This window comes from Opisthorchis viverrini, assembly GCF_000715545.1.
Source record: "Opisthorchis viverrini unplaced genomic scaffold opera_v5_28, whole genome shotgun sequence".
Classification (NCBI taxonomy): Eukaryota; Metazoa; Platyhelminthes; class Trematoda; order Opisthorchiida; family Opisthorchiidae; genus Opisthorchis; species Opisthorchis viverrini.
In genome coordinates, this window is record NW_008751684.1 from 1969106 (window position 1) to 1992754 (window position 23649).

General features: G+C 42.1%; 1 protein-coding gene across 1 annotated transcript in view; it reads right to left on the bottom strand.

Moving 5' to 3' along the window:
- T265_02352 (hypothetical protein) overlaps positions 1-23649 on the bottom strand; it is a gene marked incomplete at both ends in the record, with an annotated part of 65038 nt that overhangs the window by 31522 nt on the left and 9867 nt on the right. The window contains 6 exons of the mRNA XM_009166566.1: positions 3352-3844; positions 5705-5775; positions 6401-6980; positions 7666-8040; positions 9696-9747; positions 10968-11705. Coding sequence (XP_009164830.1) covers positions 3352-3844; positions 5705-5738 — 527 coding nt within the window. The remainder of the gene's footprint in view (positions 1-3351; positions 3845-5704; positions 5776-6400; positions 6981-7665; positions 8041-9695; positions 9748-10967; positions 11706-23649) is intronic.

Below are 23649 nucleotides of genomic sequence, written 5' to 3' on the forward strand. Positions count from 1 at the left end.
TATATATATATATATATATATATATATATATAAGCCTTAAAATTCTAACCAGATACTGTAAACAGGCTCATGTCTCGCGAAGGTCCTGAGGACTACAATGCCTGGAAAATACGTTCCTTCAGGTTTAACCTTCTCACAGATGTTGGTGATGAGCCGTGAATTGAAGGAGATTGGACCAGATTGGTACGAACAATCACATTACTGGGCTGTCCGGAGGTAAGCTAATACTGTAGACTGCAACGGGATTTTGAGGAGAGTAAATTCTTCCATACAAGTGACCATCACGGAAGTAGAGGTGCTGCCTTTCCACGAGGAAGAGGCGTTTGGAATTTTTTACCTTGAAAAACCGCACACTTCAAGTGTCCGAATGTTAGCTGTAACCACTGGTGTATCAAGAATAAGGTCTAAGCATTTCTTACAGCACACCAAAAGTGCGTCATAGCGCGAACAGACAGTCAACTCTGCCTCACTGTCCGCATCACAGGCTAGCCGCCCTCGGGATGTGGGTCAGATCCTTGGGTTGTTAGATTCCTCGGGAAAACCCTACATTTCGGTCAGGTTGGTGCGGTCAGGACGCTGAGGGCTAAAAGCAAACTGTTTTAAAGCAATCCAAATCCGCAAACTAGACATCTGGAAATGAAGCAATCTTCAAGTCTCATATTAGGCACAAAGAAAACTCGCGTATGGCGAGCTACTCAATAATTTTAGTTTGGAATATGGAATCTGGAACATCGGAATACCACTGATTGATACCGTCAGTATTTCAGTGTCTATTGCAGTGTTGATGCTCATTGTAAGGCCAGTATGGTAAGGGTAGACGATGGAGAAGAGTAAGACTATGCATGTTTGCACTCCAATCTTTCTACCTCAGATTTATATTGGCTTCGCAGGTTTGCCCCCAGTGATGAATCCAGCACTCTCAAACCGTTTGTGTTATCGTAAGTTTGCGCATGTTTCCATCGTTCCTACCACTGTTGACAGTGAACTTTTCTATCGAACACCAGCCATATATATGTACATACATACTCTGTTCTTCGTCAGAAGTGAAGGGTTCAACCGCGAATTAGTGGTACTGGCTCTGCAATTCACTCCGGCATGGGTACTCTATATCCGGCTATGATGAAAATCTCGATCGCACTTACGCTTTCATCCGTCGTTTCTAGTCATGTGTCGTCAATGAGTGCTCCGATGTATAACAGATTTAATCACACTTTCGGTTCCAGCACTTCAACGAAACCCTAGCGCAACCAGAAGGTCAGTGTCCTCAAGACAATTGGGAAAGTCTTAAGTCAACTAAAAGAACAAGTGGAGAGCATAACCATTAGTAATTCAGGAATACCTTCTGATCTACATCTTTGAATGGTGTCATTATTAAAAAAATTGTTTACCTTCTCACCATCCATGTATGTCGTGAATTCGCTGCTCGTTTAACTCATTCGCTGGAATGCACGTAGTTTTCTGACCTGACGATGTAACTCAGGCTAGAGCCAGCTCTATTGGTTGGCAAATTTGACTACTCGCGAACATCACACTTCTTTGTCCTGGCGAACCATCAACCTTCACTTGGAAATGAACTAGGAATTTGGGATTTGATCACACGTCATTAAGGAAAAGTCAACCACATGAGGTACTCGGCTGTAATTCCACTGGCTAGGTGGAAATGTGAAGTCTGCGGAAAGCCATCCAGCCTACCTGGTCTCATTTGTTCTATCCACTCATATTCAGCCTAAAAACACTTGAGCGCTTAGCACACTTGAAGTGCGCAACGTTTCACTGATTTGAGTTTGCTTTCGACGTGACGTGCAGATGACTGATGAAACAATGCCTATGTGGATATGTTATGCGAAACGATGTTAGAACTTTTCGTGAATACTCGTGAGCTGAATCTCACAAAAATAACGCCAATAAACCTTACGAATTTTGCTCAAAAATGACAAATGACATGTCTTTTAGTGTGGCTAACATTCACAGATGTGCTACATCACTGAAATGAGCGATATAAAGGGTCATTCTGGTCCAGTGAATAGTAGCATGCGATTCACCCTTTATCTCCATGTGTTAGGTAGATATTTGTGCCTAACTGGATGCCAGAACAAACATTCAATGTTACGCAAATATCATCTAAGCCAGGAGGGTTTGCGGCTATTTCCCGGCCGAGTGCTTCAGATGGGATTCGAACGAGTCATGGTGTTTACTGCGAACTTCGAACGTCAATGCAAAACAGTACATAACCGGATAATAGATGCATCGTGCATAAAGATGTCTTCCAGTTTCCATTCAGCAGTCGGGTGTGTGATACAAAGTTGCCAAGGTTCTCCACATACGAAAGCGCATTGCATGAAGAAGCCACCTTAGCCGATCAGATTTCACAATAAGGTCACAGCCGGGTCGGTTGAAGATGCGATTTGCAGCGACGAAATATCTCAACTGGATACATGAAGTCTGGTTTGCTATCAACATCGAGTGGAGAGAAGGGAGACTAGAAATAGCCAAGGTCACCATGGCAACTATTATATAACTATTTGGTGGATAAAGATCATACGTTTATGCCAGACGGGAAAATCCTGATTGCTTACTGAATCGCGACAGTTCAATATCCTCTCGTTCAGTTGTTCCCTAAACGATAAGCTCAGTTCTCTTCCATATCTTTTGGATTTCGAAATGTATTGCACATACCTGCGTATAATGATTTGGACCGCAAATACTTGGGATCGCCTAATCTATATACGTAAACCGAAGGGAGGCTCGATGATGCGTTGAAAACTCTTGCAAAAGAAATGCCGAATTTATGCAGGCACACAAAAGGCTGTTTCGAAATATGTGGATTTTCAAGCTTCGGTTGAATCGGTCTTGATAGCATTTGGAACCTACCAAGGAGAAAATATAATATTTAAAAGAGTTTGCCCACGAAGGCATAAACATTGGTAAATTGAGCTAGAGAATATTTCCGCTGGCACCTGTTGAAACTTTTATGGGCTTCAGTTAGGTGGGAGATGGTAAACTGAGAACACGTTGACTTATTAAGTTTGTTCATCGGAACGTATTGGTCACACATCCCCACCGTTAAGCAGTATGGTGCAAGCTTTTAAGCCAACATGTAAGGTAGAAAAATCAAGCTTCGGGAAGACACATCTGGCAAAAGACGGTGTGCCATGCATCCAATTGCAGGTAACTCATTTGTTTTTATCTGGTGTTCTTCATTTGATTTTTGTTCTGTTTTGCGACCTTCGCAAGTGGCTAGCAAGCGTTTCGTCACCAACCGAGAAGCCACTTTCAGTATGCGATGGACAACTCTTCTTTGATTGGTGACGAAAAACGTGTGTATTTGTCAGGGTAATCAATAGCACTCACGTAGCTGAAACCGCTCTCTGTGTGACCGTCCCCAATTCCGGTCTGACATATTTATTATCCCCAGGGTTGTATACGAAGACGTTTTTTGTCGATTTCCTGGGGTTATTTATAGTGGGACTCTGACGCCTTCCTTTTGAGATATGTCGTTCCTGCACCGGAGTCATATCAAACTCGGCATCCGTGTCTTCTTCTTCAACATGGACGGGTAACGGATCTGGGTGAGTTATTCGACGAGGCCCGTTGGTGGGATTGCCGCGTTGAGAAGTCACTGCTTGTTGCGTTACATCACGAGCACAAATCTCGGCGATTTCTTCGTCAATCGGTTCTGGGCTAGAAGATGGACTTCGATTCTCGGAAGTCAAATTCTTTTTAACAGCTGGCTTCCGCGATTCTTTATGTGTTGGGGGATTATTTTCCTGATTGAGAATGTTGATTTGCTTGCGATAGTACTTCGTTGACTCGGCAGTCTCCTTCAAATGACGCGGCAGTCTCCCTCAATGGGATACTGAAAGTCAGAAGATGCAGACACAGTGAAAGGTTGACCGCTGATTTACTCCCGAGTTCGGAAGGTTGGTTGGTGCAAAAATGAACAATAGGGATGCACCATTGGCAAAGGAGGGTAATGAGATAAATAACTTGAGCAGAGTTTTAGTATCGATGTTGTCACTTTGAGGTGTTTTCGAAAACAAACATAATTTGCGTTCATTGTCGTCTTGATCTACCAAGAGTTTAGCGGAAAAACATGCTGAAAATTACTAGTATTTCGGAAAATGACAAAATTGTGAGAAGGGATTTGAGAGACATCGTTAACAGGGACAAATATCGCGCGTGTTCGCAACAAGCTACGCGCACTCACTTGAGAGGTTTTTTTCAAATGGCCGAAAACGTATCAGAGTATTTTTTTACCGACTAATATACTGCTCACGAGTTGCCGCCAAAACAAAGATACGGAGTGCTGCTGAACCTTTCAGCGTTCGTAGGAGGGCATTAGGTTGCTCTTCTGGAAACTGATTCCGCACGTCCCATCTGTTTGCCTGCTCATTTACCTTGGTTTTATACGTGTACATACAGAGTTAGGTATCGGAGAGTTGAAGGAAGCCTTCAGAAATGCAAGCTCACATAGCGACAGAAACCGGCACCCCTGTAACTTAACACATTTTCACTACTCATGAGTAGCAAAATGTCTCAAGGAAATTCGAGATGGCCAAAGTAGACATTGACGCTGCGGAAATTCTGAATATTGCCCAATAATCTAAGTTCCAATGTAGGCAACAATCTTGAAAAATTCTGAAATCGAGCGAATCAATAACAATGAAGATCGCATTACACTACTCCCTTTTTTCCCAAGTTGTATGCCAGAACCCCGATTCCCTAGTGCATTGTCCAGAGAAAACGTGGCGATAAAAATTAAGCCAGTGCACCAAACTTACATGACGAGACGTACCATTGAATTTTCGAACAAGCTAAGCGTCCTAAAGAACGACCGAATGCTGTCATGCTGTCATGCTGCCATTCTTCATTAAGTACCGGTGGTGCTGAGCAACACGATTTTTTTACTTTAGTCCCCGACCTAGCTTTGCAAGCTATCCCACCTAATCTCGTCCCGTAAATCTTCAAAATGTACTGGACCCACCAATTTGTATCTGGAGAATGTGCTACTCAGCACGTGCGGGTAGTTATGTGCGGTTCTGTGTGTTCCTTAACCGCCACGGGACTGTTCCCGGCATGTTATACTGTCAAAATTAATTTTAAGCTAAACTGTCCATTAAAGATAACCAGTGAAGCCTAAACTGATATTTTCCTTTACCTGTAGAGCGACAACTCGCTCAGCAAATGGATTGGATCGAAGACCACGTGAGCGTCTTCAAATTGCCTTCCGGTTTCCATTTTAATGAACCCTAAACACGTTGTTCACTAACAACGATATATTGGCGGTCTGCAGTTTCGTTTGTAATGACCTTTAGATGATTTTTTGCACACTGGTCACTTCATGTTTCGCCGGGAAAGATAACTGAAATATGAATATATCCTTCCTAACCAAACAACAGTTAGAAACTTGTTGCCAACTGTTCGGCAACAGACAGCCGGTATTTGATATACTGTCGTCAACGGGTTAATTTACAGTAGAGTTTACAACTCCACTTGCTGAGGTAAGAAATGAAGGTGGTGAAAAGTCGGGGGATATGCTTGCCTAAAAAGCCCTAGAAGAGCGAAACCGGTAGCGGACTTTGAAGCTGTTTTCAGCAATCATGTAAGCAATTTTTGGTGAGGAAACTTCATATTTTAAAGATGCTCCTTTATACTACGGATTAAGTTAACTTATTCGAGATGAAACAACTTAGGTTGTTCTTACATGCTGCCCAACGCAACTTTGCCTGATCTCCCATGGCCACACGTTCACGCCCTTCGCCTGATTCGATGGATCTGAAACCTAACTGAGCTTTCAACAGTAACCATTCCCGTATCGATCGTTCCAAGCTCCATATCCAATTCCATATCAATTCGCTACCTTCAAGTGACATTTAATGTGACTTGACGTAATGACAGTAGGCAGTCGGTTGAGGCGTCGTGAATTTACATGAGCTCCAGCAATTATCTCAAAACGTTGTTCTTACTTGCATCAGGTTACAAATTGAACGATGCAGGCCGTTGCTTGAAGTTCAGGCATTGAGTTATAACGAGAAAATTAGAATGTGGTCATGACTAAGAAAACTTCAACTTTAGAGCATGCCGCATGTAAGTTTGGTTCAGAAGAGAAAGTAAACGTAAACGGAGATCTGTAGTACGGTGTATGACATATTCGTGACACATTATGATCTCCCAGTGCCTATTGAAGGTATCTTAACGACTATATTTTCGCTCGATTCTGGCCACCAACTCCGGTCATTGCTGGATGATCTGTTATTGTAAGTGGGGAAATTAACACTTGGTTTTAACTTAACATTGATTTCATGCTGGCTTCAGTGTACACGACTCAGTATCTGTTGGTTGGCGAAAGGGTTCTTCTTGAGTGGTGGAATCCGGTAGTGCTGAAGAAACAGGTACTTACCAGTTTTCTATAATATTCTGCTGTCCTGGTTCGTATAAATCCGGAATGATGGGTTTCCTCGAATGGAGTATTCGTGTCTGTCGTGTCTGTGGGTCAACGTTTCGTCGTCTAACTGGCCTGCAATCCGTGTCATTCTGCGTGTTGACCAGTGTTTCGTGCCCATTGAGCGCGGCATTCGGAGGTTTGGGGCTTGAGGCTGGCATCCAGAAATTTGTCGGTGTTGCTTGTGGTTCATTGATGGGCTTGAAGTCCTCTGCTGCACCGTATGGAATGTTGGCCATGGAATATCTCACATTTGGTGATTTGTGTCTTTGCGGAGAGCTATTGATTGGTACGCACATGCTACCAACAAAGGAGGGAGACGAGTTGCCACCAAACGCATAGGACGGAGAGTTTTCTTTAATTGATTCTGATAACTTTGTATGCCTGTTCGGTCGTTGCCTGAGAAAAATTTCTCTTTGAACGGCTCCATCCAACGCCCCTGGTGCTATTGAACTTGACACCTGAGTTGGGAAGGAATACCTTTGTACATTTTCTCCTTTTACTGTAATGTGGTCACTGGTGCTGCTACTTGAAGAACCTAAACCATAAATGGAGAAGATATATGATTACTTTCATAAAATTCAGACAATCGAGCACAAAAGCGATGGGAAACGCTTTGGTTAGATGCATTCCGAAACTTCCGGAAACGGCTAATCGTTAGTAAGAATTGCAATGTTTTCTGTGAACAAGTGTTAGTACACCAAAAACAGAAAGTTGCTATGAACTTGGATTACTGAGAAGTTAGAGTTAACTAGGTCAGTTACCTTCAGGTTAGGTGGAGAATCCCCCTGCTCTGGTTGAACTTAAATCAAATTTCTTTCGAAAAGCCCTTTCCTTTACAAGCTCTCATTCAGTCACCGGGATTTAACAGAGAAACAGGTTACCAGCGGTCTGTTTAATTCATCATGATTTTCATCAGATCATCTCTACAATACTCACACGGCATTTGGGTCACCGGAACATAAGCAGTGCGTTCTAAAATAGAGTGAATCGCAAGAAAACCAAAGTTAGTTCATAGTAATGAGTGGATAAGCGGTTAATTGGTTGTAATAAACTCCAACATATCGGGTATCGCAAGAATTAACTCGAGCAGTCGCAGTAGTGTACTGTAGATAATGAACAGTGCGTTGGTTGAATTGGTCGGTTGTTGATTCGCGTTACTTTCGTTCACCTGGTTTTAGCTAAACCTGTGGAAATGATCTAGCAAGCAAAGCATAACTCACCCCTTGGTCTTTGTCGTGCACCTTTGGTTTGACTGTCACCGAAATCCATCGCTACTTGTCCGGGTGAGTAAGAACTATGTGTGTACCGACGAGTGAGATGAGGCACTTGGTTCTCCTCACGTTGATCCATTAGTGGTGCGCTCCATTTCGAGGATTCCGATGTTACACCGTTAGGTCTCATTCCAGAATACGGTGTCACGTCTACGTGTGACATATTAGGAATATTCCATGCGGGGCTTTGGCGCACCCTTTGTCCTGACATCATTCTTTCATTCGGATTTGTTCCAGGTGACGGATAGGACTGGACGGCATTGAAGTAAGTTGGCTCATCAGGATACATCGTCTGCGGTCTGCAATAGTATTCTGAAGATTTATCTGAAAGTCGCAAGAAGAAAGATAAAAGAGGTGTTTGTCTAGAACGCACTTACTAATGAATTAGTATAAATCGGACAATCAAAAATATAACTTATGTAGTGGAGCATTCCGCCTGACTGGAATTTTTATGTGATTCTTATATAACCGCTCGTTTAACAATTTCAAAGAAAACAAGTATCTTGGAACAACAAAGCCGTATTCGTTTTATGAATCTCTGGTTAGACTTTATCCAAGCTAATAAGGTTCTTCAACAGACGACAATTTGTCTCAATCTGGAAGGGAACTGACGTTGTGGGCCAGCTTCCTGGCTATTTAGAATACAAAAAAACAACAAGAACTAACGTACTGCTTTTCATATATCCCTTAGGTCCGATAAATTCATCATTCAGGTGACTTACATCGACTATTAAATCGAGCAACGTTTGACGTTGTGTTTGTCGTTGCATGGTTCGTAGCAAAACTGTTGGGTATTTTAGGAAAACAGCATACGCTAGACAGGACGTCTACATTAGGTGCCAAAATACGCTGAGTGTCTCCCTCAGCTTGCAGTTCTCGTCACTAATATCTCACCCCGTTACCTACCACCCAATTCATAACTATCGTGTTCCCATGATCTGGAAAGTTCATAACCCAGCTTAGTTTTGAATCCAAATTATCCATATCATACATCGCGTGGCTCACAGTGTGTTTAATAAAATTCAGGCCAAGTTACGCCCACAACTCCCCATTATCGAGAAGCGTTCGCTAAAAATCCTCTACAATATACCTTTCCATAACGTTTACCTCCGTCCAGTCTGCCACAGTTGGGTTCTGCTAGATTTTTATCATGAGCCTTGCGGAATGAGTTCCCTCCTTTTTGACTGAAGGTACCACATTGGCGGGAACAGTAAACTTTCTAGACTAACGACTGAATGAAAGTAGTGCACTGGAACATATGTAAACTGATGGAAAATAACGCGGCAACAAGGTTCTCTAGGGTGTCTATTTTCAATGGGCATGTCAGCTGTTGGTGTGAAGTTTTCGGCAAGCCCAGATACGTATCTGGGCGATACACAATAAGCCAACTTTCCGTCCTGCTTAGTTAACGTCCACTTTAAAATCTACCAGCCAGGCTAATCGTTAGATAAGGTCCGAAAGAGATGAGACCCGGGTCGACTTGTGCCCTACACAAGCACTATTTTGGTCTCAAAGAAGATGTCACCGCCCAAACAATCAATTGGTTTTGCCACTATCATGTTATTGTTCCCCAAAAGGACGAAGCAAGAGCGATACTCTCGGATTTGGAATATGACCACAAAGAGAGATCGCTGATCAGCAGTTTTTCATCAGTAGTTCCAAATGAGATTGCAGACCAAGTTCTAAATACATCACACCTCTGCATGTTCGTAACAGTCTAACACTATATCTCCTGGCAGTTCAATTATGTCCTTCTCCTCTTCCTTTATCTTCTTTAATTAAGATTCTTCACTTCGAGTAAATTTGCATTGGTGTGGCCTAGCAAGTTGCCGGCGATCAACACCTGTTTTTTGTGGATGACGTAGATGATATGGTTTTCACATCCGTAATTATGCCTAAACATCAGGCGAAGCTCGTTTGCCAAAAAGTTGATTAAACTTGTACGTACGTGTGATAAACAGATCAGTCTTGCAACTTACTCCTGACTGGGTAGCCAGTTTGTTGGCGATAGAGTCGGAGTCGGTCTTGAAGCTGAAAGATTTATATGGAAAGGATCAATCAGTCGACACAGATAGGCATAGATCCTAGATTCGAGTAACAGGTTAATGGATAATTTCGCAAAATATTTCATTATTTTCTTAAACGACCCCAGAGATCGAGAAGCAGTACAAGAGTCTACCTAAGAGGGGTATACTTAAACAAATGTGTCTCAGCTTCTATTCAATAAATGTAGGAAATTATGTTATAAATGGTCCTGTCGATGCTGGGCTGCTTTAATGTAAACTCTGTTGATATCATTAAGCTCTTTGAGATTTTTTAACGCCACAGAGCATACATAAGTCGAAACCAGAGACTGAGATATTGTTCAAATCTTCTAACGCTCAGTACCTACACTACAGTAGTGTATATAACTTGATTTCGATTGAAGACTCATCTCACTAGATCAGCATACCTCATTAACCTAGCTGTTGCGTCGTTTGGTATTCAAATCACACTATAGCCTGTAGCGCATACAGAGGGTACTGTCAGCAATAGACAGGAGGAAGTCTGTACAAACACCACCATATACAATTGTACGTGACTGTGTGGTGAATAACTGGTTGTGCAACACTCGTCCGTATTCACGTGAGTGTGTGAACATATCTGACGCTACCATCTGAATGACAGATCAAGCTGATTTATTGCCACTTCATATGGATTCAAGTCCCCGCCTATCCTGATGCCACGCCTGCCAAACCTCCTGGAAGAACCTCAACGAGTATTGACCCATACGTGTACAGAATATTTTACATTTAAGTCTCATGCAGCACTGTGAATCACGGCAAAAAACATCAACTTTCCACCTCTGCATTGGGTAAAAGGACACCAGGTAGGTGATGGGGTTTCGCAATTGGTGGTTCCAAGAGGCACCATAACATTAGGCTCCTGAATCGGGTAGCCTAAAACAGATGCCTTAGCGTCCCGAACTAACCAAGTATTCCATTGCCTCCAAGGCTATGCTGTATGTCCCACACTCTCCCACTTTTCGGTTGCTGAAACCGTAGCAGCTGAGACCAATGTGCGTGTGGTACACAGTTCATAGCTGATAAATTGTGCGATAGATTGATTGATCGACACATAGTTCAATGCTACATATACTTAAACTCACTCTGATGATTCGCACAGGAGTTAAGAACAAGAAAGATATCGACATCGGTGTGCAGCTATGTCTAAACCCAAATATTTTATCACCTCCAGGAAGCTTCACTCACCTCTTTACGCTGACGTAGAGCGCTTCGCATCCGTCCTTCTAAATTCATCTTCTCAATTTGAATAACATGCAGTAGAGCGTTTTGGCGTTCTATTTGGGCTTGAAATTCCTTTTCAAAATTGTTCGGCCTCACATCATCGGGTACACTGTCTTCGGAGTCATACCGATCATGGAATTCACTCACGCTGTCAGCACTTTTTGCACCTGATGAATGGTAGCGATCGACACGCATCTGAAATTCAATAGGTACCATATTGTTCAGGGCGACCTGTGCCTGCGAAAACGTCAGAGGTGTATCGGAATTCTGGATCGGCTCATAAATGGCATTCTCGCCGTCGTCGTATGCGTATTGGTTACCAGTAGGTGAAATAGGTTGTCTTCCGCTTCTTGGTCTTGAAAAGACCGGTTCCTGAAAAATCAAGTTGGGATGAAGTGCGTCCTGCGTCCAATGGATTTCGTTCACCCTACTCAGTGGAGGTCCGGGCCAGGCGGCGTTCATTTTCGTATCAATAGGTGCATAATAGCCATATTTTGTGGGTGTAATCGCTCCTGACCTGGTGGGCATACCTTCACCTGGAAGCAGTGTTTGGTCCATTGTGATAGGACCATGAAGTGGTTGATCTTTTGTTAACCCGGATACTGGCACAGCTTCAGGGACGGAATGAATTGATGAGTCCTGATTCTCGATGCTGAGAGATGGCAGAGAGCCGTAATATCCCAGACGGTGTTTCGCAGACAACTAAAAGTGAAGGGAAAATGCGGGTACTTAGTGTTGTCAAATGCACTACTTTCCAGTTTTCCGCAAATAAGTAACAAAAATTCTTTATCTCCTTTTTGCGAAGGCAACGACAAGAATGACACTGGATTCGACATTTTGTCAATGGATAAGCGCTTCGTCTAGGTAATCCGTAGCAAATCTTTTTTGCAAAACAATTTAGGCGTGATGTGCAAGAATTTATGCATTGTATTTCGGATTTGGTTGTTCGCTTAGACAATAATTTGTAGTGCTCATTTCGCCGCAGGTTGAAGTGGCGCTACACAGACTTAACTGGTGGGAAAATCAAAGGTATTTGTGAAAGTGTCATCAGTCATTTGCAAGGCCTTCAAAAATCGAGATGTTATTCGTAGGAAGTTACAATTAAGCCGTCTTCATGTATTAAGGGAAATGTGTTGAACAGTTTGGTGATCATGCGGCCCCGCTTACTGTGCAATATGTTTGAACTCCAAATTAAACTTACGCGCTGCTCCTTCTGTTTGACCTCAGTGCACGGCAAATTGAACTCTTTAGTGAAAGTGAACTGTCTGACCACTGTACCACTGCTTATGACAGAATAAGACTTTTCCAAACCAATGATAGAGAGCTTGTCAGCATTACCTTTAAAGTACACAAAAGAAACATTGTTGGATCATGTCTACACCAGCATTTTCTAAGTGTTTCTAAAGAAACTTCCGATCACCTGACTTTTACCGGTTCAAGAAACACGGTACACCTATTTGTCTATTCGGCAGTTGGTCTGAAGGTTTTTCTTTTTATAATAGTTGACATGGGACATTAGTTGTCGAAGATGCCTCACATCAGTCGGCTTAGAGCCAGGAAGAAAGTTTGCAATATTACTGGACTAGAGTGTGCACAAAATTATGGTCAGGAGGATTTCAGCAAAAGCTCTTTAAAAATTTAACTGTGCAATCAGAGTTGTTTTTGAGCGGCAACTGTAGAACACCTCAACTCTCAAAATTTGAATTCTTTGTAAGTAAGTCTAGTAAACCCAGGAGCGTTGCAGCAGGTAGACACATAAAAGACCAATATGTTGGCATATTCCCAGTAAACTTGGAAATTTAGTAAACGCCTCTGAAAGCAGCTCACTGGTTTAAATAGCTAACTCTTCAAAAATACGACTGGACACAAAAACCTCATGAAAATCAAATCACTTGGTCTAGATTTTTGGAATCATGTCTTAACGTCATAACGGAACAACGATTGATTGTAGTGATTGATTGCAGGATTTACAAACTTTGCATCCGCATCAAACCCGTTTAGAACATCTTCCTCCGTTCCTGGTTAGTCTATATCAAAAAGATAGGAAGAACTGGACCCGAGTATTGCCCCTATTCGTGCTCATCAGACGTGCCGGGATTTTTACCCAAGATAACTGGTAAGTGAGGTGAGAGGGTTACGACTATACAACCGGTACACACTAGACGCGCTTGAACAGGCTTGAACTTTAGCGGTTACTAGTGTATCCAGCATCGTCTCTCGAGTTGCGTGATCCGAGAGCCTGCAAGCTTCCCAATGCACATGCATTGGGCATCGAGTTATGCCTAGTGTTACGTTGACGCAGCTTAGGATTCATACCTAGTCTTGTGCTTAGACGCACTCTTATTGCAGTCCGAGTTCGACCTGCCATCCGGTTAGGTACAGGCTGTCAGCATTCATTTCAGAAGTTCACTCTTACATCCGATTATGACCTATGTTTAGTTGATTTTTCACTGTACGCTATTATTCAACTGAAATGCCAGCTTATCGACCTGGTAGTTGAGTTTTGACTGGTCTACTGAAACTTTTCTGAAGGGTTATGTTGCTGGTCATTTTTAATGCATCCGATAAAGCTCCAAACAAGCTATTCTTTTCATTCTTTCATATAAAAAATTTGGGATGTTCTAGGCATTTTCTCGCAGCACTGATTACCGTGTTTGACGTCTTAGAAATGAAACACGTTCTGGCCTACCACTAAGCTGTTGTAAGTTATCACACCTGAATTTAGGTGATCGGTGTCCTCCATCTGGTTACGAAGTTCAAGCTGGGTAAATCTAACCAGACGACTGGCTAGTTTAAAGAAACATAATAGTGTAATTATCGCTAAACCAATGCACCAACAAATGCGCATGTTTTGATCCCAGATCCAGAGCTTGACTCAGGTTATTTCGATACCTAAGACAAAACAGCCCTCCGGTCACCAGATGTGATCTTTATGAGTCACACAGACCAATGCAATGCTTGTAACTTGTTCCAAGTGAACCAACCTAGACAGAAATGATCAGTGTTTAGCACTTGTCGTTCACCAAGGTAAACACAAAGTATCGAGGGCTAACGCATGTGTGCACAGTCAACAAACTTTAAAAACCGATGTTGTATGGTTCGCTTAGATTGACAGAATGATGTTGGGGCAGCTACTCTTCAGAAAGTATGTTCTGTTTACCCGATCTGAGTTAGTAATTCCGTTTGCTGAAAGCATGACATATTTCGAGATTCTACTCAGCAGACTAAAAAATCAATCATCATGTGTTAGCCGCCTAGATCATCTGATCACGTATAGGCTGAACTATCACATTCGGTAGTTAATTATGCTGCAGTGAACCCTCTTACCGTTCGCACTGATTCTCGCTCACCAAACCTCAAAAACAGTATCCGCGAGCGCTCTCTCAAGTACAGTCAGTTACGTGAGCATCGGTGGAACAAGTGTAGATGACTCTTCTCAATTGTAGTATGGTTGTATTTTAAGAAAAATTTCGAGTAAAACGGAGTCCACTTTCCAGGGGATATAATCGATTAAAAATACTAATACCATTTCGCCCAATGTTCCACTCACACAACCTCTGGTTACCGTTTGTTAATATGGAGTCACTACGAAGAATTGAGCTAATAATTTATGGAGAAGGAAAAAATCAACTGATCCTCCAGTTTTCAAAATTTTTCAAACAGAAATGATCAAACGGAAGCCATTTGTGCATGTTCATAGATAACATACACTTTTCTTTTGTCTTGGCATTGGTTTAGCACAGATGATTTTGAGTGGCATCTTGGAATTACACAACGGTCTGTGAGATATGTACCAAGAATGTGCATGCCAGCTGAGCGACTGTTTAGGAACCAAACCCTACGAAAACCCGACCGGTTCTTCGAAGATTACAACCAACTTATCAGAACAGTGCCTTCTGGTGCAATAAAAAACAGATAGAAAAATTTTGACACCTGTTTTAGAATGTTCTGTGTAGATTTATTTAAGCATAATAATATCGTTAATAAGCATATAGCTCTTGCAATATATTAAAAGAACCCGTAAGCTCATCTGATAGGACGAATGTTCGTGTGAAGTTATTGACTTACCGCAGTATCAAGAACAATGACCTAAACCATAATGATTTCTTCAACCCCAGCTTGTAGTTTTGAAGGTACGATTGCCGACAGGCGCTATTCTCATAATGATCGGTTCATGCACAGTTTGAAGAGACTTTATTAAGTAATCGAATTTTCGGAACTGCTGTACACCCACCTCATTGATAGGGAGGACACTGAGCACTTCTCAGACCCTAATCAAGGGTCGAAACCAACCACTGAGAAGTAGAATGCAATGCACTACGGATGAGTGAACAGAAGCGCCACACACACTCTCGCACAATCAACACCAAATTCACTCTAACACTATCGTCAACTGCCACGTAGTTCCGACACGTGCACATGACAGCCCATTGGAGCAGGTACTCCGAATTCCGCAGCAGTGAAAGAAAAATTCTATGAATATTATCGCTACTACGTCGAAACCTTAAAACAACTTATTGGAGAAAAATGCATCAATTACACACTTCATAACAATTTACCAGCATGGCTTTACATTCTGTTGAACCAGTGGTAAAAGCGACAGGTCAGTTATGCTCTGAAAATGAAGTTATGTATATAAGAAGTCTGTCGTTATGTAACGGATTCGCACATGTCCGATAAGAATTTGGCGACAGCAAAGAGGGGTTTGAAGTAGTTCTGATGTTATATCTTAGTAAAACAATCACCTAAAGTGGCCTAAATGAACCAGTTTTTAAGAGAAATACACTCATTTGCAAATCAATTTAGTTTTCACGGGAGACTCAATGAATCTCTCGTTTATGATGTCCTCCAGCTGAATGTGCTGCACACAGGCCGCCTTATGATTCAATTGGCACGATATTCGAGATATCGCAGTATGTTTTCATAAAGGAAGCTACTCACAAGGTCATGGGCTGTCGAAGAGTTTTCAGCAACCTTGTGAGTAGTTTCCTTTATGAAAACCAGTTTTTATTTTTAATAACATTATCATTACTACCATTAATAATGTTGCTACTGCTCTCATTGAAGATGTGTTTCACTCTGAATGTCTGACGGTAGGAAAGCGTGAAGTAACGAGCTAAAAGCACCTGCTCACACTGAAATACTAGTAGGCGTGAATAACTGCTCCTACAACATGGCGGTTATTGTACGGGGGGTGGGGTGAAACACTGTTGAAGGGGGCGTGTTGCGTTAACAACAATAAGCAGCTATAATGGATAGTTTTCGGGCGTGACTCTACCCATGCATGGTAGAGTTCTATGTTTTAGTAAGAGAAAATACAGTTGTGGCAATAGTATACACAAAGTGAGTCCTACTCACTAAAATGTTACAAGTTTTGAAGCTAAGATCGATATGTCGTAATAAAATAAACGTATATTCATCCTGAAGCGTATAAGGTCAATACGCTGCTAAACCAAACAAAATCAGCCAGACTACTGTGACTTTATCATCATAGATTCACAGAATCATGTTGCCCAGACGGTTTGGTTCCATTCATCGATCCTAAAGATACATTTGAAGCTCTCTCATAAAATTTATATTCTTGCCCATATGGATGGGATGGAGATTGCTCCATCCCGTGTATTGACAACACCAACTAAATGTAGAGTTGACTCGGTAAATCCAACGCGGAAACACCAAGACCAACGTGGCTTTTAAAAGATTACTTCAGATTGGGATATATCTTACTGTACAATACTGGAAATAATTAACCGCAAGGTTTCCTCTTCACAGCCTTTCTTCGGCTCTTCATCCGAGTAGCATCTGGAATGTCCTCGGTCGTACAAAAATTGATTTTAGTGCAACAGAACTACCATGTTCAATGCACAAACACATCACTATCAATTCATAGTACCACATTGCGCTACTCCAACTAACGCCCTCACGATGGGAGCAACTGCATCCCGTGTGCAGATTTTAAGCTCCATTGCCAACATCATCCACTGAAGGGAGCCATGAAAACTTAATAAACTATAGTGGTTTATAGTCAATCGCTATAATGATGAGGATGATGTTTATATGCAAAAGACCCTGTGAGAACTAGAAACAGCTTTCTTGTGGGAACTGAGGATTTGATGGCATCAGTCATGCTGCAAAGTAAGCTCAGCTAGCCACATGTCCTTGGCATATAAATGCACCATCTCCAAAAAGCTTTATGCCATCTGGGCTATTTTCAAAATGTACACTTTCTGGGAGTATGAGGTGCCGGAATTTCAGTAAACATACACTTTTACTATTAATTCACGCTTACTTCAAAAGTTGGTTGAACTCACACTAAAAACAAGTCTTTGAAGCGCCTTTAAAACTTCTTCTATGTTGGCCAGAAGGGCTCGGAAACACCTCAAGGAATGGTCAGGAGAAGACTTTGACTGCCATATCTGGTCTAAATAGATCATTTTATCATTTTCAGCACTATTTATTTCCCTCAAAACCCAGGAAAACTTGTCTAGTTTGTCTGATGGGTCTTGCTGATGATCTATTTGTGCATTTTGCAAATGTTATGAAAAGTGAACTTTTGGATGAACAAATGGACTCCGAGAAGTAGGGAACTGGCTGACTTATTTGATCAGCTTAGGTAGACGGTACATAACCTCATCCATGATGTATATATACATATGTGTATATATTATACATATATATATATATTTTTATACAGCCATGTATATAAGGAGCTTAAAGACACCAAGAGTGCGGTGAACTGGGCTGTTATTTTCACTATAGTATGGCGGCGATATCTGGACACTATAAAATTCAGGGTCTTGACCAACCTTAACAGCACTGCCTGCACAAAATACTTCGGATCAAGTGGAATGACAAATTTGGGACACCAAAGTCTTTCGAAGGTCAAACGCTGTTGGAGTTGAATGCAGCCTGATGCGAAATCAGCTTCGCTGGTTAGGCTATTCGAAACGAATGGTCGAAACTCGCATTCCAAAACAGATTCTCTACGGTTGTTTTGGAAAACTGTAACTCCCGGTTTAGGTCATGTGAAGGACTTGCACTCGACGAAACGGCATCGGGCACGGCTATCCAATGAGGCACGAGGAGCTACAGGACACCAGAATTGAAATACCAAAAAATAAGTGAGTCATTCGGAAGGAGTTGAATCTTCCCAAGTCAGCTTTCATCATGTGGATTTTTGCACTATTAAGATGCACGTGTCTTCGCCGGATCACTCTTGTGGATGAACAACGTACACACCGGTCCATCTGGTAAGCGTAACATTCTGGAATCCCGGTATGTCCTTCTCGTTTTTTAATGACTTTACGCCTGGCATGATCAGGAACGGCATGTTTATTGGAATGTCGTCAAGTTGTCCATTAATGTTAGTAGGCGGCTACAGGTAACTCTCTCCATACTGAAGCAAGTGCCACATTTAACTGAAACTAAGTCGAGCTGACGGACTACGCCAGTACCTGTTATCCATCATGCATGGGCAGGCTGATGGCATGCGACGGGCCCTTATAGTTCCATCGGTTGATCGTATATACTCGGGTTTACATCGCCACCAAGCTCAACGCGTTGGGCTCAATGCATATTGCCTCTGGCTTTCCAACTGTGTGTAGGCGTCCAGTGCTTTGACCATTGCTGGCGGACAAATCCGATTCGGTATGTGGTCGCATAAAGATGAAGAGCGTAATGCAGACAAGATGGTTGACCGCAGGTTTGCCGTACAAAGAGGACACGCGAGGACCATTGGCTGTTCGCATGCAACATATTAACTGTTGAACGACAGCTGGATGACTAATTGGATGGTTTGACAGCTGCTTCAAACTGAGTTTCTCACCACATCAGGAAGAGTACACGTGTTACGTATCCATTAGGCGTGACACTTTCGTTTCACTCATTTGTGAGAATCTTGGTAAGCACCACAGCAACCAATCTTGTTCACTGTAGCCACATGCCATTAAGTTACAAATTTGCGATACAAGTGACGATTCCAATCCGAAAGTGGGTCCCGTGAATGAATTGCCAATCCTAATATGAAGCAATCCATTTTTAAAGTCTGAGCAAATTTAGATGATTGACTAACTGTAACCGGCTTCAGTCCACCTCGATTCATGGAAACTGAACAACATTTTTGTGTAAAATGTGTGCAGAAAAGTGATGCACACCTATTTGTCGGAAATATTCTTCAATATGTTGAACAAATTTTTGTCTAATCAATGTGGTTGATAAGTAAATGAGGATATTCAGTGAGGATCACCTATTATTCCGGTCTGCGTAGCACGGCAAATTTTGAGTACAATTATGACCTTACACTTATTATTACTCATTAGTATTGTTGTGAAAAGTATTGCAGTTAATCTAAAGTGGGAAGTTCTTGAGACAGATAGTGGGTGAAATGACCTTCCGAAAATTTAAACACTTTGTCATAAGAGACTTCCAGATTCACTGGTACACACCAGCTGGACATAGTTGGGGTCGGTCACTTGATCATTTGGTTACCAGTTACAAGTTACAATATGGCTGAGTAGTCTTAGTCTAAGTAAATAAGCGTTTAAACGGCTGTTATATAAATTTAACAAATTCCAGGTATAGGCGGTCCTAGATGTCCTCTTTATCTTTCCACATATCACTGCATTCAAAACGATAGCACAGTGCGCTGTTCATGACTTCAAGCTATTCTACGCAACCGGGATTTGTACAAAAAAAAACGCACCAGCGCCAAAATCAACTTCAGGTGGCATACAACGTTCGGAAGTTTACTCTGGAGTTGCGCTGTAAAAAACATGAGTAAGGTACGGGCAAATGTCGCGGTTGGCTGGCCCGTCACAAACACTTGCTTTACGTATGACCAATTACGTCCATCGACATGGTGTTGATAGGGACTGATCACAAAGCAACCGCTTGGCGGTTTTTTGGCGCGATATTTAGAGTCCTCAGTAGAGCAAAAGAGCAATGTGATTTTTGTTCTAAAAAGCTGTTATTGCCGGCCGCATTCGGAATTTATCCTCATCCCCTGTGGCGACCACTTTTGCGTCTGTAACAATAAGGATTTCGCAACCGCAACAAGACTGCCCTCAGTAGCAGTAAATGCATTTCATAGAAGGACGGTTGGCGGACTAAAAAATCACTGAGTTTCTGGTTGCTTATATTAGGGTAAACTAGCTAGACCTATGGAGATCCTGTTGTCAATAGCTTCCTTGCCATAACCAGCTACCACACGAAGTGTAGCCAGAAGAACAAGCGATAGGTTGCTTCGATGTCGAAACCCATTTGAACCTAAGAGGCAGCCGTACCGATATCGACAGACATACTTAATTGGGAACACTCCAAACGTCCAGAGCAAAACCACCATTAGTCATTCGTTAAGTGAACCTCAAAATGCATCTAATCCGAAGTTTTCTTTTTTTTGCATACAGAATTTTTATGTAGTTGATCAGGTAGCTGTTGATCCGTTTGCTGAGCATGGCAAATGACCTGCTGACGTTTCGTTGCAACTCAAGGAGAGATCATTAGGGTACACTGATGATGTCTCTTCGAGTGGTGGCGAAACGTCTGCAAGTCAGTTGCCAAGCTCGGTCGACAGATCAACAACCACTTGACCAACTACACCTAAGTGCACCTGAACTACCAGTATTCTGACACGCTACCAAATGGTATTTTTAAAAAACAGCAGAGTGTTACTACCAGTTTATACCAAAATACATTCATTTATCATGTGTTCCTCATAGTTTGCACGTCTTACCGATCTGCTTGACTCAAATGACCATACTTGTGCAGAAACCAAAACCTAAGTAACTTCATTTCATCATAAGGGTGAATTCGACTCCACCAAAAATCATCAACTCAAAATTTTGGAAAACCACTGACTAGCCGGCTGAATAAATGATCTCAACCAATGAGACCTCGCAATCCCCCATTTGCGATAGCATGTACAAGTAGCAATTGATCGGTTAGCTAGTTGACTGATCTATTGTGCTTACCTTACGGATACTCAAGTTTGATCAAGACCAACTCACAAAGCGAAACGTTCTGGTTGGTTAAATCACAGAACAAAGAGGCCACACAACCCTTTCACACATTATACCAGTTTGCTAGCAGAGGCGTTAGCATCCAACAATGTTTATAAAGGAAACCACCGCAAACAACAGGCGTAAAACAGATTTGTGGCAACGTCGCCATCTAACACATTACTCAGCTGGAGTTTATTGAGTCCCGCGTTAAAACCAAATTGATTTGCAAATGAGTGCGTCTCGCGAAGGCTCTTTCTCTGCTTTCACATCGTAGCTCATGCGCTATTAAATTGTTGGCAGCTGATTCTCTCTACTAACGAAGTTATATCCCGAAAGTAAGCCCCCTAAAATTGAACCGTCATTTTGCCGCTTTCTGATCTCTGGAAACGAGATAAAAGGTTGCTTCTCTTCAAGTTTCCCGCAATCCTATTGTTAGTATGGTTCTTCAAGAAAATATACTTCAAAATCTGGAATAGCGCACACGCTGAGACGTTGGAGTGGACTATTAAAAACAAGATATTCCGCTTGAAATCAATTGGCTTTCGCATTGAAACCAAATCAGTAGGCAAATAGATAGAATTTCACCAATCTTTGAAGAATGTTCCGTGTACCATTTGAATGTCACAACCACGCCTTTTTCTTCAATGGAAATTGTGCGATACAACATGAGGTTACAATAACATGTCACAATAACATGTCACAATAACATGGGTCCTTTTCAGGAATGTGAAACGTGCGTGTCTTGGAAAATTCCAGTTATAGTCAATGAAAGGAGAGCGACGCGAAATAGTAGCGTGACTCACGGATTCCTACTCGTGTTTCTCTCTGTTAGAGTATGATGGAGTACACCACAACAGACAACCTCAACAAGCAAATGAATGTGTTCCCATGTTTTGCATCACCTATCACCGAGGCTTCTGTTGAACATAAACTCCATGAAACGTTTCTCCCTTTGCTAGTATTGTGCGAGTAATTAGGTATCAATGCACCGTTTAGTCGGTTGAGCAGGGGGATCTTAGGTTCTACAACGTAGTACGTTTTTGCACGTGTTTTGGTGAATAGCTGGCATCCGAATCGAATTTCCTGGTTAAACTGCCAGTCTTCTGAAAACCGAATGTGTGGCTGCGCTCAGTAACTCAACATCGATGCAAATCCGAAGTAATAAGACCGGTAGGTGAACATGAATAATCAGCAACCATCTGTTGGCCTGCACAGGGTGACACAACAACGAGCACCGGCTCCACTCACTTGTTGCATGTCCTAGTCCATAAAATGACAGTCAAGAAGAAGTTAAAGGCTGCTCTCTGCAGTGAACCACTGTAGCATTGTTGGTCAGATTTCGACTGTGGGGAATGTTCACACCTGATTCTAAACAACAAAAGAACTCCAATTCCATCCGAATTCTGTCTCGTTTTCGGACTGCATAAGCTGATATTTAGGAATTATTTACCTTTTCTTCGAGAAAAGCAGCACAGGGCTTGACTGGAATTACAAGTTACAAAGAGGTGGTGCATGTCTGAATGAGACCTTATTGCGACATTTTCGTACATATTTATCGACCTCCCGCATCCTACTAGCACATCTTATTTCAGCCAACGCAGACGAAAGCATGCGAGTGGTTAAGCTTTTTAGAATCTAATCACACAAGTGTTGAAAACAACGAGGAATGATGAAAATATAGAGTGAATATTCCGGCTCTGATGAGACGGTGGATTTCTTAGTTAGGCCGCGAATCACCATAGACAGCTTCTCGACTTGAAAAAGTGCGATGCACATACATTTTTATCACGCAGCTGAACTGATGAATAATCACAGCTTGTGTGAGCGAGTAGCGTAGGTGGAGTTCGCGTCATTCGATTTCTGCTGATCTCTAGAGATCACTACTTCTATTTAGGCCGTCCATTTGTAAGTTGCCCAGAAAATAAGCTCTACGATGTAACCATCGGATAGACAGGGTTTTTGAGAGCACACAGAGAGTTTTGGACCAATCACGCCGTCCTATTGGTACAAAAGTGAAACATTATGGTCTGATTAGGTTTAAGTTTGCGAAAACTAAAGCGTACCAAATTCGGTTCCCATATGTTTCATACGAATATAGAAGGTACATGTTCTCCTGAAAGATGCTGTGTTGAGCAGTAAAAAACATTCTGTTGTGTCACTGCTACAAGACTCTCTTGTTAGATGTCTCTAATAAACAATCAAATCAGGCATGCACAAAGAGTGCTCTGCAAGGGCATAGACGAGTTATTCATAATCGATTCATTTTACATATGGAAGCAAGAGTCAGCATCACTCTGATGCGGAAGGCTCTATCCGTTCAACCTACAAATAGGACTGTAAACATTGATCACTTATCCAAATATCAGCGACGATGTCAGCTTGACTCAAATAACGAAGGGGAAAAAATACAGTAAAAGAAACCACCTTTGATCTTTATGGGATCTCAAGTTCGTTATCATATTCGTCAAGGAAATGCAAGTAGGCTGCTTGAGCATTGGTATGCATATGAACGCGGGTTTCCAATTCATGTAGGTTTAGATGAGTACCTATTCACGTTTGTACCACTCATCTTAGCAAACATTGCCTTATGTCGCCTTGCCTTTGTTTCGGTTTCACAGACAGCTGAAGCCTTACCGTGCCATTCAAAT